Here is a 16,446-nt window from a genome sequence, read left to right as displayed (position 1 = left end):
AAAACAAAGTTTTGGAAAATAATTTTATGTCAATACGTAACACGCTATACTTACAAAAACACATTTTGGTGCATAGTGTGTTTGAATCACTTTGGAACTGTGATGTTAAAGAGACAAACAGGCGTGCTATCTGTCCATCTCCTCTGTTTTCTTTCAGCTACAACACTTACACAGGATTTGTCTGCTGCAATGCTGACCAAAAATGGGGTCCCTGCAAGAGCTACAAAGTTCTCTTTGGATGCCCGTGTTCCTAATGAATCCTGACTTTATGTGGACAAATTAACTGGAAATACAAATAAATATTGTGGCTTTTATTTCATTGCAAATTATCTCTTTCACTTTTAAGCTTCCAAGATAAAGTGTTGCATTTATGCATCGATGGTGAATTCTACTAAATGTGATTTAGGCAGAAGATATTTTGCAGTTTCAATTTTGCATTAGAGATTGCAACTTAATTAGTTTAAGTTACTATTATAATGTCAAAAATACAATTCATCAATTGCAAGAGAAATGATCAAGGAAATTGTTTTTTTTCCCCAATACAAATTTCAATATTTCATTGTCATATTTGTATGCATTTAAGTTTAGAAATAATCATTGTGAAAACTACTTTTATTATATATACATAAAAACAAATCGACACAAAAAAGTAATTTAGTAAAACACAAAACCAAATGGATTCAGAAATACATCACCAATAGCCTATCTGCTTAAATGTTTTAATCAGATTTTGAATTTTTCAGACAAAAATATACTTCTCAATCTTTCATCAAGCTGTAAGCAAGATGCGCTTTCAATTAACATTTAATGTTCTCAATTACTGGTGCGCATTAGAGCGTAAAAAGGTTCTTCTCGGCATTCAGAGAATGACTCACTTGCAGGATAAACCAATTGCACCATTGGTTCTAGCACCATATAAGATGCATATTTGAATCACTAAGAGCTCAGCAGCCCACAGTGGAATCAATCTCCTATCACCTCTCTGAGGCAGCAGTTGATCTGGCAAAGTCAAAGGCACCTATTTGTCTTTACCATTTCACCAGGGTTCAAGGTGTCAGAGAATGACAGAACACTGGGTCAAAAGTCACCTGACCTACTATGCTCATTAGTGTGCTGCTTAGACAGCGGGAGATGTTATATAGCAGTACTAACATCTCTAATTGTGTCTAACAAAGCTCATCACTGACCTTCTCCCCTACAATCATCCGCTGCTGTTCTAGTAAAGTTTTCCACCACATCCTGGGTGACAAATCCTGAAATGCAAAATGTGGTCCCATGTGTCCGAGCTCCAATGTTGGATCCTGGAAGACGTGTTGAGCAGACCTATTGGATAAAATGAGTTGATCAGAGAAACACTCCATATAATAGTTGCTTGCGTACAAGAAAACAAATGGGTCTCTCTGAAAAGTCAACCATTTCAGGGAGATCTGACCACTGCAAAGATCAGATCTTTGCAATGGTCACTAAAAACAATAACTTTGTTGCAACATATTCAGCATTTTCTTAGTTTTCATTTGAAAGATCCTTCTTTGAGCCCAGGCTCCCTGACTGGTTCATAATTTCTCTTACTCATGATTTTGTGGAGAGCACTAGTCCAAAATGCAGTAAAACAGCCTCACAGTATCATAATAACGCAGATGTGACAGTGTCTCAGAATTTCAGGATTCACCGTTTTTCCCAAAAATATAACCAGTCATTATGGCAAAGCACATTATGGTATCATCAAACCACAAGACATGTCTCCAAAAATGAATGTGTTAGTCCCTGAGTGCATTATCAAACTGGCATTAGTTTTTACATTGCTGTTGGAGTAAAAGCCTCGCCTTCACAGGCCCAAAACTCTTTTCATTGTTGGCAATAACAATGAAAGGACGCCGTCTCTTGCTAGTTTCACTATTATGTGTAATTGTATAAACCAGATTGTTTAAAGACAGTAATCTAAGTGGATGTGAGGTTTATTAAGAATATCATAATAAAGTTAACCAAAAATCATTCTTCCATTATTCTTAGACTTATTGAGTCTGATTTGATGCCAGACTGTCAGTAAAAAAAAAACGGTTGTGTCATTATATTGAGTGTAAGTAAAAAAAATATATTAACATGTCTCATCATTGTGCCATAGTCAAGAATAAAACACAGTTGACATGGTGAAATGAAAGAAAATTGGACAATAAGTTTAGGAGTAAGCCAGGGATAACATGAAGTGGAGACAGAATTCACAGTGCATTTTCCATCAACACAGGTTGGGAGGTTAACCACCAAGAAAGCAGAGCAAACTTCAAGTGGACACATTTAACCTTCAAAATAATGTGCAGCTGTCTAAATACCTTCTGGAGCAGTGGTTCTCAATTATTCATTTTTCGTGCCCTAGATAGGGAACACACTTTTTTTTTTTTCATGGCCCACAACTTAAATTTTAAGTTCTTGTGGCTTATTTATTTTTAAAGTCCTATAACAATTTCCGAGTTCAGTTTATAAACTCAATTTGCATCATTTCATCAGGACTGCTCTAAAGAGAAAAGGATGCAAATGGTTCACTGGGATGTACATTAAACACAGTTGGTTACTTTTCAGCTTTGTCAGTTTATTCTTCTTCTAAAAGGTATACACATAAAATTTGTCCATTTAAAATTTACTCACATTTGTCACATTTTTCTTTCCCTGGTCACAAACTTCTCCATCTCTCCTCCATCAGCTCTGTACACCAGTGTGCCTGTGGAAGACACCCATGATCTGTGCTTAAATGTTAAAGAATACAAAATGATAAGACATACTGTCAAGTTTTTCAGGTTTGGTTTGCTGTGCAGTTCCCCACTTGAAAAGGATTGTTTCCACTGTGAAGTTTGAACTGGATTTCACTCAAAGAGCCTTTAATTTAGTTGACTCATCTTTATTTTTTGTATGATGGTTCACATAGCGCATGGCATATAGGTGAAAAACCTCAAAAGAAACAGAAACACATCTATTACATTCTGAAATTAACAAGGTAAATACATTGCGAATAATCAGATTTCTACCCCTTTAAAGCAGTTATTTGAAAAGAATAGTAAATAAATATTTTATAGTAAAATTCAACAGCAATAAATAAATTAGCATTTTTATCAACATTTTGTTAAATATTTTCACAAACATTCTGACCAACATTTCTTTTTTTTTCTTTCTTCTTTAACCAATAAACACCAGGTGCATTTTTTCCTCTTTTTTTTATTTTTAACTTACTAGCTTGACTTCAATAAGATTAAACAATTTGATAGATCAATCAGAAGTTCATTTGCTGCACTCTGATTGCTAGGAGATTTAAGATTGAATCCACCTGGACTCAATCCAGGAGTGGTTACCTGCTAGGTAACCACAGTGGTTACCTAGCAGTTCACCAGAACACATACAACTGTTGAAATTTCTCAATGCCTTCCATCTGCTATATTTATTAATACAATTGTGTATTTTCAAATTTTAGCATAACTGTTCTTCATATGCAAAACAAATACATTTGTAATTTCCCCCACATACAACAACCATTAAATTATCAATATCTATCCAATTATCCTTTTACATGAACACAATTTACAATATATGACTTACATGTTTTTAATATCTTTTATCTATTTATTCTACTTTTAACCAAGACAGTGCTTTAATACTTGCAGCTGGGCTGTTTCCTGTTAGTCTGTTCACTTGCTTTTTTCTGCTTTGGTTTATTTATTTTTATTTTTTTTTAACCAGTGCTTATGATACAATTGTGTAGTTTAACAGCTCAGTGGTTGCATACACATGTTGCTCACTGCCAGCGGCATATCAACACCATTACACAATGTGAGGATACGAAACGGACCTTACTTAAATAAAAGGCAGCATGAAATAAGCATAAAAAAACATCAAAATAGCGCGTGCGGCGTTGCCCTCACTTCAATTTTTTTCAGTCGTTTTACATGATTCAAAACTCAACAAATTAAGAATTTACCTAATTCATCATTTTAAACCCACAAAATAAAAAAAATATATATGGTTAGAGTGAATTATGACTATAGGACACTTGAATGTATTTTCTTGATAAAGGATCTTTGTCAGAGTTGATGTAAAGATAACAAAAATAATGAAAGAGATGTTAGTAATTGTATAAACATATGTACGTTTCATACATTTATGAGCATTAGAAAATACTGTGTTTTATGTCAGGTTTGTATATATTTGTAAGATTCAAAAGGAAAGGTTTTGGAATTTCCCTTCGCCTGTAGAATGTTGAAACCCAGAGCTTTTACCATAAACTTATTGTTTGACAAAAATGCAGTTTTGTCACAATCAGACATGTTAAACATGTCTCTGCCTGAGTCAGCAGCGCTGCAGACTCTGAAGAGGAACATGAACCATTTGTGTTGAAATATGTGAACTATGCTAATCATTTTCATACCTGCCAATGCACCGAATCAGTTTTTTTCTTTCTATGGTAATGTAGGTGAACAAGTTTTGTACTAATTTCCATTAAGTTTATGTAGGCCATTGGGTGAGGCTTGCTGCTATAAATAAGCACAGTTCCCTACATTCACCCATCTCATTGAGCAAAAAAGACCTCTTGCTTAGTCTCGTTTGGTTGTCAAAGGTGAGAAGTGTCTTTTTGAAGCATTTTTGTTTTTTTAAAAAGACCTTAAAAGAACTTAATCCTTTTAGAAATTTAACACTAAAATATCATGCCATCTTATTTTGGTCTGCAGCATCTATTAACCGACACCCATTCTCTGCAAATATGGTCAAGAAAGTAAGGAAACATTTGTGACTTTATATTACTCAGATGGAGTGAAAGACATTTTGATTTTGAATTTTATCAAAAAAAAAAAAGTTTAACAGGTAAAGTAATGCAAATGCAAACTCTTTCTGTTTCAGTCAATTCTTACCGTTGTGACACTCTTGCTGTTTGGTAGGTTCAAGTCAACAACAATATTACTAATTTCCAATCAAGATACAACCTATTAATATTTTAACAGTTCTATAACATTTTTCTTTTTACTATATTTTTCAGGTTTTTTAGGACTTAGTCAACAAAGTAAGATCGTCTCATTGGGCATTAAATGCTTTAAGTGGGTTGTCTGACAGTTTTATGATTTTACTTTTGTCTACTTTCCTTAGATCCAGAATGCAAGGATTCCTTCTCTGCCCGTAAGTATTAACGCCATTTGGTATTTTTATTGAACATATATTTGCCTATGTACCCTAGTCTTTGTTCCTAAACAGTAGTCCTTTTTTTCAGAGGGCTGGACAGAGTGGTTTGACAGAGACACCCCTTCTATTACTGGAGACAAGGAGACTCTTTCCTCTCTTCGTAGGGAGAATCCTGGGAAGATCTGTCCCAACCCTACCAATATTGAGGCTGTGACTCTTTCTGGCCATAGTGTTGAGGAAACGGGTGAAAAAATTTTTAAGTATGTACTGCATTGCTCCGGCAAGAATAGTAAATGTCACATTATGTTATGGCTCTGGAACCAGTCTACTTTTTGCCGTTCTATTTTGTACACGCTATAACTTAAGTAAAGGCGTCTGGAACAATGTTTTGGGAAATTGATACGTTGGCAAACGGACAAGGACAAGTCAAAATAGGAAGCCTTAAAGTTAAAAAAATGAAAATGAACAACCACTACTAGACTGCTTTTTTATGTATCTAATTTTCCACTTTTTCAGATATGACACAAAATCCGGATTTGTCTGCAGAAACAGAGATCAGCGTGACTGGAAGTGCCAAGACTATAAAGTTCGCTTCAGCTGTTCAGTTGAAATCTGTCAAAATGGTGCCCAACCTAAAAAAAACCTACTAATTTTAAACAATACAGAATAAAAATGTATTAGCACAGTTTTGTCTTGGTGTGTGCTGGTTCTCGTTTGCCTATGAAATGAATGCATGTTAAGCGGTTTTGGCAACACAGTTCTCTGTTTTTGCAGTGTGTTGGACCAGGTGGTACAATCGAGACCATCCCACTGGATCCGGTGACTGGGAGCATCTGAGTGCCCTGAGAAAAGAAAACCCTGGTGGAGACCTTTGTGCTGATTTTGTCTATGTTGAGGCTGTTACTGTTAAAGATAAGACTCCAGCTCTCAAGACGGGACAAAAATTCCATTTGTAAGTTATCTTAAAGGAAAACCTCGCAAACACATACCTGTAGAGCAACATTTTCTTGATATTGACGGTCTAGATGACGTGTAATCAGTTTTATTTGCACTTTAAGTAAGGAATAAATACATGTATAGATTAGCAACAACAACAGAGCTAATGCATCCAAGCTTAATTTGTTGTAGGAATTATCTTGCAAACTACATAATGTTTAAACATCCATTTGATTCTTAAAGAAGCATATTTGCCTAAATTTGACCTCGAATCATTCAGCAAGTTTCTCATTTCTAATCAAACATGTACACTTACACTTGGGTTCTAATTTTCAGGTACAGCCCTGGGAAAGGATTTGTCTGCCGCAATGAGGACCAGAGATTTAGCAATTGCAGTGACTACAAAGTTCGCTTTGGATACTATTGTGCCTCTGCTTCCTGAGTTTACTCCTGCAAATGACTTGAAACTTTTTTGTTTCATTTTATTTCCCTTTCCTTTAGTTTACAATGACACAGAGACACAAATGCAGTATCTGTTTTGCAGGCGCTTCCTGTTTGTCTTTGTTATCTTATCTACCTGAGTCACTGTGAGAAGGGGAATTATGGGCTCTATATGTCTTCAACAAATTTATACAATGGTTTTTCTTTTACCTGTGTGGAGCGAATAAAAAACAATAAATAATTCAAAGCATACATGCACTTGTTGTTTTCTTCTGTCTGTGTTCAAATTTAGCCTCATTTTAGCATATCATTTGGTCAGAGCAAAATGAACCTAAATCATTTATAATTAAATAATAGTAAGGTTGATCTCAGGGTTCAGGTATTTTTGAAAAATTTGTGAAAAATGTAAGACATACATATATGCTATGTATAGTTCTAACTTCAGTTGTATCTGACTTTCACCAACTATCACTGACAACCTTGTACAAATTGATCAGAGATGAACTGTGATAAGAGTCAGGCAGCTGAACATTTATAACTCATCTATATATAATGATGCCTATCACATCTAAAACAAAAAAAAACTGAAAAGGAATATTCTACATACTTCAAAGACTAGATGGGTCAAAGTACAAATCTGTTGAAGAATATATTTCAAAGCAGTGGGATGCTGTAAAAATCACCATGGTATCTATAAATCCTAAATCTAACACTTAAAACATACCTGAGCCCTTAACAGGTCTGGTACAGTAATCAAGTATTCTGAGTAATCAGGAAAAAATGTTAATGTTAATGTTAATGAAAAACGACCTTTACCTTTAGGAGATAGGAGAAAAAAATCAGAAACTCAGACATTTCTAATGTATTTCAATCCACCATTTATGGCACATCAAAGGCCAAACATGGCAACCCACTAAATTGAGCCAAAATGCTTGTTTGAGATTGTAAGAACAAGAGAATCTATTTTTCTATACTTCTATAAGATTTGGCCTGAATAACAAGCACTGCTCATCACCAGACAAACAGTTTTCCTACAGTGAAGCCTGGTGCAGACTCAGTCACTCTAAACGTTGGTCCAACTGTTGGGGAAAGACTTTATGTCAATTTAACATTGAACATTCTCCATTACTGTTATTCGTAAAATACAATTCATTTTCTAAACAGAAGTTATGATTTTTACTTTGTGCTCCCTATGTTCAAAGAAATATGCTGTAATATATTGCAGCGTATTTTCTTTTCTATGCATACAGTATTGGTTCGGTTGGAAAACATCTAAAAACTGAGTCACCCAAACATGCTTTGTGACCGTAATAGTCCGTTTGCTGTGATTGCCCCTAACAGCCACTCATAAGGGCGTGTTGAGGCACAGCTGAACACCGAACAATCCATGAATTATTTCGCAACAATGGACAACAATCCTGCATAACTGGACAAGAGAGAAACAAGCTCTCACCAGCAGAGTGGCATTTTTCCCTGTGGCAGTTGAACCCCTAGGATTTTCCACTCATCTTTCTTTTCTGCAGAGAAAGAAAAATCACAAAGAAATGACATGTGTCACCATTTTAAATCATACTGGACCCCGGGTCTTTGAATCACTAAACATGATGTGAAACACAGGAAACCCATTACGTTTAAAAGAGCTTAGTTGGGTTATTAGTGTATTGGTCTGTTGTTGTATTAAACTATAGAAGCCTGAACATTGTATCATAAATAAATAAATAAGGATTCCTACCTTATGAATAATTTGATTCAATGTTCAATGATAAAGAACTAATGGAACTAATAATTATTTCATTGTTAACTTGTTGCATTTAAAAATATATATATATATACATACATCAATTTAATTGTGTTATTAAGTTTTTAGATATTCAGCTCTGATCCTCAAAGCACACTGCCATGAATGTTTGGATGGTTCCCTGCTTCAGTGCATCTAAATTCAGCTGATGGGTGATTGAAAGGCTTTTTTTAAACTAAACTAAAAAAAAGCAGGGAAACATTGAAAATATGTAGGGCAGTGTGGCCTGAGAACCTGGGTTGGTAAACACTGCTTTGGTGAACGTGCAGCACAATAAAGACTAGAGGACACACAGAGAGGTCAAGCATAAAGTTATTGGGATGTTTACATTGCAGTTAGGTTAGAAAACAACACCCCGTGATTTAATCAGATTTAGAAGGTGAGCAGTCTGGCAAGCATGAGGATAAAGATAAACAAAGCCGAGACATAGTGGAACTACAGAAGAAAAGACAAACACTCATCTGAAAGAACACAATCCAGAGCACAAATGGCAAAATAAATGATCACACAAGAATAAACTAAAATGGCTAAATAAGAGTAGACGACAAAAAAAGGACCAAAGCAAAGTTCAAACACTGTTGCATTTGAACAAATTCATTTTCTATCATGTGGAAATTGTACCCAAGGGAAAACCTGGCTTGTAGAAATCCATACATCTCTTCCTGATGTCACATTCATTTAATTTTTTCATGATGTTGCACAAGTTTGTTATATTTCTAGGACACTATCTTAAAGTTGCATTAACAGATATGCTTACATTCAAATTAAATCAACCAATCAATCTAGTTTATATGTGGAAAACATTTCACCAGCCAGGCGATTCAAGATGCTTTACATAATAAAAACAGAATATTACAACGTTATAAAGAAAACACTCTACAGTCAACAATTGAAGAAACATTAAATTTTGATGAGTGCCATCATCGAAATCAATCATGGTCAATGTTTTGTTTATTGTGGTTCTAAAGCAATTCTAAACAGATGGGTTTTTAGTCTCGATTTAAAGGAACTCAGTGTTTTAGCAGTTTTGCAGTTTTCTGGAATTTTGTTCCAGATCGGTGGTGCTCGGAAGCTGGATGCTTCCAAATGTTTTAATGAACCTATAAAGACTTTACAAAGCAATATCATCACCAGAATACAAATTGTTTAAAGACAGTAATTTAAGAGGGTGTTAGATTTTGAATTTAAAATATGTAATAGGAAAGTTTAAAAAAAATCTACTCTGTTATTCTGCGATGAAGAAAATAAATAAAATCTTGATAATAGCCACTCACCCAAAAAAGAAAATCAAATAGACTTTCAGTCAGTGCGAAAACATGGTTTTGTCTTTTTTTTTAAAATGTGTATGTAAATGAGATTTAACTGTAAGTAAAAACGACTTAAGATGTGTCGCCATTGTGCCAAGGTCAAGAAGACACAGCTGAGATGAAAGGAAATTTGACAGGAGTTTTAGGAACAAGCCAGGGCCCCCTGAGGCTCAAGGATAACGTGAAGTGGACACAGCATTCACAGTCAAGTAAATTTCACATTGCCACTGGCTGCGAGATTAACCACCAAGAAAGAAGCGCAAACCTCTTTTAACCTTGACAGAACTATGCAGCTGTCCATATAGAGGCTTAATGACTAGATGGAACACATAGCCATTAGGCCACATTAACAACAAGTACATTTAGGGGAACAAAGGTCAATTTAACATTTTCAAACCTAAGGCCAGTGTACTGTCAGTCATGTTAGAGGTAGGCTCACGCTCCTACACTAAATCTTCACCAGTGGAGTGATGCAATGCACAAAACGGACAGCGTAATGTTTACTCGAACAAATTCCAAAGTACATTTTGGAAAACCATAACTCAAACTGGCAGCTAGAGGGTTGAAACCTGGACACAGGTGTTCTAATGGGATATGTATTCCAAAGACACCTCAAGGAACGTTTTGGAAAGGATAAATCAACTGTGACTTGACATGTATATATCCTAATTTAAGCCAAAAGCTTGCTGTTTTCCACAGCCAGGGTGAAAACAGTAATTCTTTTTAGAAATAAGTTCAGTCTTATAATCATTTCTGTGAAACAGAACAAAATAAAAGGCTGAAAGTCCAAAAACAAGGTACATGGTAAACCTTACCTCTTGCTTAGTTTCCTTGGAATTTTTAAGGTAAGACGTGTCTTTCTGAGATATTTTTAAAAATTACCCTCACCTTTGTGCATAACTAAAAAACACTAATGTGGAATATCTTCATATTTTTTAATGGAGCACCTAACTTATACTCTTGTTCTGAAAATATGACCAACCAAGTAAGGAATATTAATTTATTTATGGTCATTTATTTTAATAGATCAATTAAAGTTGAGATTTTATACTGTACAGCCTGAGCATATAAAATTAACTGCTTATGAAGTAAAATAAAATATTAAGGATTCCCCTCTCTGTTCTAGATAAATCTTACCATTGTAGCATTTTTGTTGTTTGTACATGTCTGAAAAATTATTACAAATTTCCAATCAAGATACCTACAATCTATAAAGTAATTTCAGTAACTTTTATTCTTCTAACTTTATTTTTCAGGTTTTGTAGGGTTAAGCCAACAAGGTAAGATAGTCTTAGTTGGCATTTAATGGTTTCCCTCTATATATCTGAGAGGTTTACAGTTATACTTTTGTCTTCTCTGCTTACTAGAATGCAAAAAGCCTTACTCTCTCCTTAAGTAGCAATATCATTTGGTGCTTTTATTTAAAGTATATTTACCTTTTTTTATGTTTCTTTCTGAACAGTGTTTTTTTGTTTGTTTTTTTCCTCAAAGGGATCGACAGAGTGGTTTGACAGAGACAACCCTTCTGGAAGTGGAGACTGGGAGACGCTTTCCTCTCTTTGTAGGGAGAATCCTGGGAAGATCTGCCCCCAACCCGACCAATATGGAGGCCAGGACTCTGTCTGGGCGTAACGCCGAGGACACTGGTGAAAAGATTTACAAGTACAGTCTCTCTCAGCCATGAATAGCTAAGGTTGTTTTGCTGTGAGCCAACCCATTTTTAGCTGTCTATTTAGTTATAATGTAAAGCCCTGTTAATGACAATTCTCTCTTATCTTTTGTGTCATACTAATTTTTCTGTTCTATTCTATTCTACAATCCTTAATCTCTTAATTTTGTCAATAAGGAGGATCCTCATCATTTGTAATATTGATAAACGATACGTTCACTTCTGTTTAATTGTCAACTATTCTTTGTTGTTTATTTCCTGGATTTCATGACTTTAAAATGGGTATAAACTTAATTTGTTGCAGTGATTCACTCAGGGTGAGTCCACTGATCCTGCTTTGAAGATTTAAGTAAACAGGATCACCGTATAGTATTAACATATTCCTCTTTGTGTTTTAACTCTTTTGGTCATCAGACTCAGGTGCAAACCTTTTAAGACCGCTGTGTTAAACATTTCATTTCATTTTTTTTTTTGTTTGTTTTTTTCTAGATATGACAGAACATCCAGATTTGTCTGCAGAAAGAGGGATCAAAGGGACCGGAAGTGCCATGATTACAAAGTTTGCTTCGGCTGCTCATTTGATACCTGTGGAAAAACTCCCTTTTTAACAATACAAAAAGAAAATGATAAATGTATTTACCATTTGGTGTCTTAGTGGCACTTGCATAAGTGGTTTCAGTAACAGCTTTTTCTTTTTTCTTTTCTTTTTTTTTCGCAGTGTGCTGGACCAAGTGGTACAATCGAGACCGTCCCACTGGATCCGGTGACTGGGGGCAGCTGAGTGCCCTGAGAAAAGAAAACCCTGGTGGAGACCTTTGTACTGATCTTGTCTATGTTGAGGCTTTTACTGTTGAAGATGACATTCCAGCTCTCAAGAGAGGACAAAAATTCCATTAGTAGGTTATCTTAAAAACAACAAAACAAAACCAGTTCTTACAAACATGTGCCTGTAAAATACAGTTTTCATGACATCAGCAGAAAGATGCAAGTTAAAATAACCTGGTATTTTTTTCATTTTTCTTTAGTAAAATAATAGATATACCTGTAAAACAAAAACTAATGTATTCAACCTTAATTTGGTTTTTATAATGATCTTGCTAACTATATAGTATTTAAATGTACATCTAATTCTTAAATAAGCAGACTAAATTTAACTACAAATCATTCAGCAAGTTTCTCATTTCTAATCAAACATGTACACTTACACGTTTTTGTTATCATTTTCAGCTACAGCCCTGGGAAAAGGGTTTGTCTGCCACATTAAGGACCACAGATTTGGCAGGTGCAGGGACTACAAAGTTCGCTTTGGATGCAGTTGTCGCTCGTTTGCCTGAGTCGACTCCTGCAAATGATCAGAGGGAAGAAACTGAAGTTTTATTTCGATTTCTTTGCCATTTCCTTATCCTTTTTAGTCATTAACACAAATGAAGTATCTGTTTTGCAGGTGCTGCTGGCTTGTCATTGACATCTCGTCTACTTAAAGTACAGTGAGGAAGGGAATCATAGCTTTGTCTGTCTTTAACAAATGCATTAATTGATTTTTTATTTTACCTGTGGGGAATTAGTCAAAAACAACAAATAATTCAAAGCACACATGCTCTTCTTGGGTTCATCATTCTGCTGTATTCAAATTAAACCTTATTAGATGATAAGTATGACCCTAAAGGATTTACATAATTCAGTTATACTACATTTTTTATCAGAGTTCAGGTTTTTTTTTTTGTTAGTTTATTTAAAAAAAAGAAAAAAACATATGTATGCAAGTTGTGCTATATCGCTCAAAAATGAGCTAATGAGCATGTGATTTTCACTGACTTTCCCTGGAAATCTTTTGAAAAGTGATTAGAGATGACCTGCGATAAACTCAGATAATTTAACATTCATAGCTTGTCTATAGTGAGTCTCATAGTTGAAAATGCTCATCAGAGCTCAGACCAAAAATGGAAGTCAAATGAATATTCTGTAAACTTCAAAGGCAGGATGGGTCACAGCAGAAATCAAGGGAGAAATATGAAACAATTTCAATGTCAGTGGAAATGCCTGGATCACATGAGCCAAACTCATAGTCTGTGAGCCAAATCCAGCCCACCATAGCAGAGCTACCTGATGTGAATACAACTTCAAGATAACAGTTGTGTGATTATATTTAATTTTATTTGTATGATCCAATCAGATTTTATTTGCATGGCACCAAATTAAGTCGTTGTCAGAATATGTTAAACAGTATTCTATTTTAAGATGTATTTAATATGAATTTTCATCAATGAATTCTGCTATACTCAGCCATTTGAAAAGATTCGTGGCCTAGACCTTCACTAGGACTTAATAATCTGACTTATCAGAAAAGAAAGGACTCGGTCAGAGAGATGACCAGAGATCAATTGTTTCCTTGTGGAGCAAGGAGAACTATCAAGGTCAGCCATTTCTAATGCGTTCCACCCCATAATTCATGGTACAGTATAGGCCAACTAAAGCAACCCACTGGATTTAGACAATGAGCTGTTTGGGATTGTCAAAACAGGTGAAACAAAACAGGTGAAACAAAACCGATCTTTTACATTTCTACAAGTTTTGGCCTAAACTGGCAGCATAATCACAGGCACTCATTACCTGCTCTGCTCATTACCTCACTAACACCTTCCCTACTGTGAACCATGGGAACTCCATCATTTTTACATTTTTCTTTGGCAGAGACCACGCAGGAGGTGAAATGACAACAGCTAAATAGAGAAATTCTTCAACAACCCGTTTTAGAGAGCTCAACTCGGCAGTTGATCCACCAACATTCAAGTTCAGCTCAGTTTAAGTAAAAAGAAAAAACATACTCTGTTTATGCCAAAGAAAATTTTAAATATTGTCCTAACTCATACCACTCAAGTACCTTCAGAGAGTTGTTGTGAAGGAGGAAGAGCCAGAAATGTTTCATAGGGGCGGCCAAGTTGGGACAGTTGATTAAAGTGGCTCTGATCCGGAGCCACTTTGGAGCACAACATCCATGTTTTCAAAATAACTCACAAAAGACCAAATTATTTATGTGAAGGCCTTGCTATATTAACAAATATAGAAGCTTAATGATATTATTAGTGCTGCCACCACCTGTTTTGGAGGGGAACTGCATGTTCAAAAGGTTTGTTGTCCTGGTGCTTTATCACCCTACACAGGAACAACCAATCACTTGGCAGGCGTCGGTGCAGGTATGACGATTGCCAAACACATATCCTATCAATGGACATGTTCTACTGAACTGCTAACCAAGCCAAACAAAGGCCAATCACTAAAGTACTTGGTGAAAATATATGTGTGCACAGGAAGAATAACTTATAATATTTTTACCAATCTTACATTTATTTCAAGTTTTATCATGTATCTATCTGTGATGTGATTGCTGTGAAACACTGTGGTCAGCTGAGGTTGTTGTAAATGTGCTGTATAAATAAACTTTGACTTTGAAAATTACCTCTACTATTCAGGAATATCTTTGGAAATTCTTTTAGGCCTATTCAGATCTGGCACCCACTAACATTGACGTAATCATTCAAAAGTGAATGCACTCAGAATGGACTAAAAGCATCTTTTAGCAGGCCGTCTTTGGATGTAATCTGGGACACATTTAGTTTTATGAGTTTTGCCAGCTGAACACTATCCCTCCTGGGACACTCTGAAATGCCACAGACAGAGTTGACACGGCTCTCATCAACCAGAAGAGTTATTATTGGACATTTTCTTATTAATAGAATTGAGCATTGCTGCTGAAATCGGACTAGTTTAAATAAAATGAAGCAAATGTCACAACTTGACATTAACCAAAAAACCATTACTGTTTAGACTTTACCTTGACTAACACAAAGTTATCAAGTTTTTAAAGTGCAATCAGTAATACTTTTATAACAAATTTATAACGTAATGATTTATTGGTTAATTTCAAGTTGTCATAACAACAACATTTTGAATAATGTCAACTACAAAGTCATACTTTGTATTATAAGTGTCGTAATTTACCGAATGACACTTTATGACTGTTGTCATAAATATTCATGAAGGCTTATTCATGTTCATGATAGGTGTTATGTCATGTTTATGACAGTGTCATGACAGTCTTATGCATACCCCTTCAAATAAAGTGTTACCGATGAGTTTTTGAGTGTGAAGAGTGAGAAGTTTCCCCCCACCCACCACCACCTCTCTAGGTGACATTTCCCGTATTCTCAAACTCAAAGCTTGACATGTATGGGGCAACGTGAGAGTTCATCTATTAAACTGACTGAAGATGAATACATAAACTAAAAGCTATTAGATATTTTTAATGAGCGTATTTGTGAGCCTGCCTCTTTTTATTAAATTGAAAATAATTTCAGATTTCTTCAGGTTAACTTAGAAAGCGAGTTATTATTACAGGTTAGTTTTCTAAACTACAAAAAAGTAACTGTTAGGGAAGCTCAAAAATGAAAAATTGGACTGATATTGATATCTGATAGTAACACTGCTGTTGTGCCAGATTTACCAATACTTTATTTTGTATTTTTTTTATACGATTACTTGATTAATTGTGAGAAGAATCGATGGATTACTCGACTGCTAAAATATTTGTTTACAACAGCCCTAATTATATAAATAAAATAGCATATCTGGGGGGGTCGGGGGGATTAACATCTCTCCTTCGCCCCCCCTCCTTCTACAGCCAGACCTCTTCCCCCTTCTTGCAATACGCTGTCCGTTAATCCGTCCCCCCCAGCTCTCAACGGTACGCTAGACCCCCCCACCGTCTTCGCCCCCTCGCACTTCTAATGGTACGCTAGCCAACCCTCAATGTCTCTCCTTCGTCGCTTCCCCCTACCCTCACCCTCTCATCCCCCCTAACAATACATCAGCCCCCCACAGTCCGCCCCCCACCTTCTCTCCTTCTTCTTCGAACCCCTTCCAACTAAACTCTAGCCCCCCCAGTCTGCCACCGTTCCCTTGGCCCCCCATTGTGACTCTTCAGTAGGCTCTACCCACCTCGCTCTGACTAAGTTTCCAGTATTCTCAGACCCAAAACTTGTAAGCACTCTAAAGGCCATAATCATCCACTCCTGTGAGTTGTGAAGTTCTGCTGAGGAAACGTATCCAGTCTTGACACTTCTGAAAATGTGTCTCTACGTTGG

General features: G+C 35.7%; 1 protein-coding gene and 2 long non-coding RNA genes across 3 annotated transcripts; 2 read left to right on the top strand and 1 right to left on the bottom strand.

The window, feature by feature from the left end:
• Window positions 1-705: 705 nt before the first annotated feature.
• LOC108165771 (uncharacterized) lies at window positions 706-2,946 on the bottom strand. The gene is made up of 3 exons (XR_001776099.1): window positions 2,816-2,946; window positions 2,641-2,713; window positions 706-1,323 (listed from the first exon to the last, which is right to left on the bottom strand). It is a non-coding gene; the product is annotated as an uncharacterized LOC108165771 (long non-coding RNA).
• Window positions 2,947-4,341: 1,395 nt separating this feature from the next.
• On the top strand, window positions 4,342-4,914 carry LOC103457459 (uncharacterized). Its single transcript, XR_532439.1, has 3 exons — window positions 4,342-4,597; window positions 4,710-4,753; window positions 4,879-4,914. It is a non-coding gene; the product is annotated as an uncharacterized LOC103457459 (long non-coding RNA).
• Window positions 4,915-5,117: 203 nt separating this feature from the next.
• On the top strand, window positions 5,118-13,286 carry LOC108165756 (cartilage intermediate layer protein 1-like; the record flags this gene model as incomplete). The annotated part of the gene is made up of 4 exons (XM_017302117.1): window positions 5,118-5,151; window positions 5,243-5,414; window positions 5,671-5,777; window positions 12,024-13,286. Coding segments are annotated over 4 exons (492 nt in total), but the record flags the coding sequence as incomplete, so codon positions are not given.
• Window positions 13,287-16,446: the final 3,160 nt, after the last annotated feature.

The sequence above is a fragment of the Poecilia reticulata genome, linkage group LG21 (genome assembly GCF_000633615.1).
Source record: "Poecilia reticulata strain Guanapo linkage group LG21, Guppy_female_1.0+MT, whole genome shotgun sequence".
In the NCBI taxonomy this organism is placed as follows: Eukaryota; Metazoa; Chordata; class Actinopteri; order Cyprinodontiformes; family Poeciliidae; genus Poecilia; species Poecilia reticulata.
This window is presented reverse-complemented; position numbering and strand designations above follow the sequence as displayed.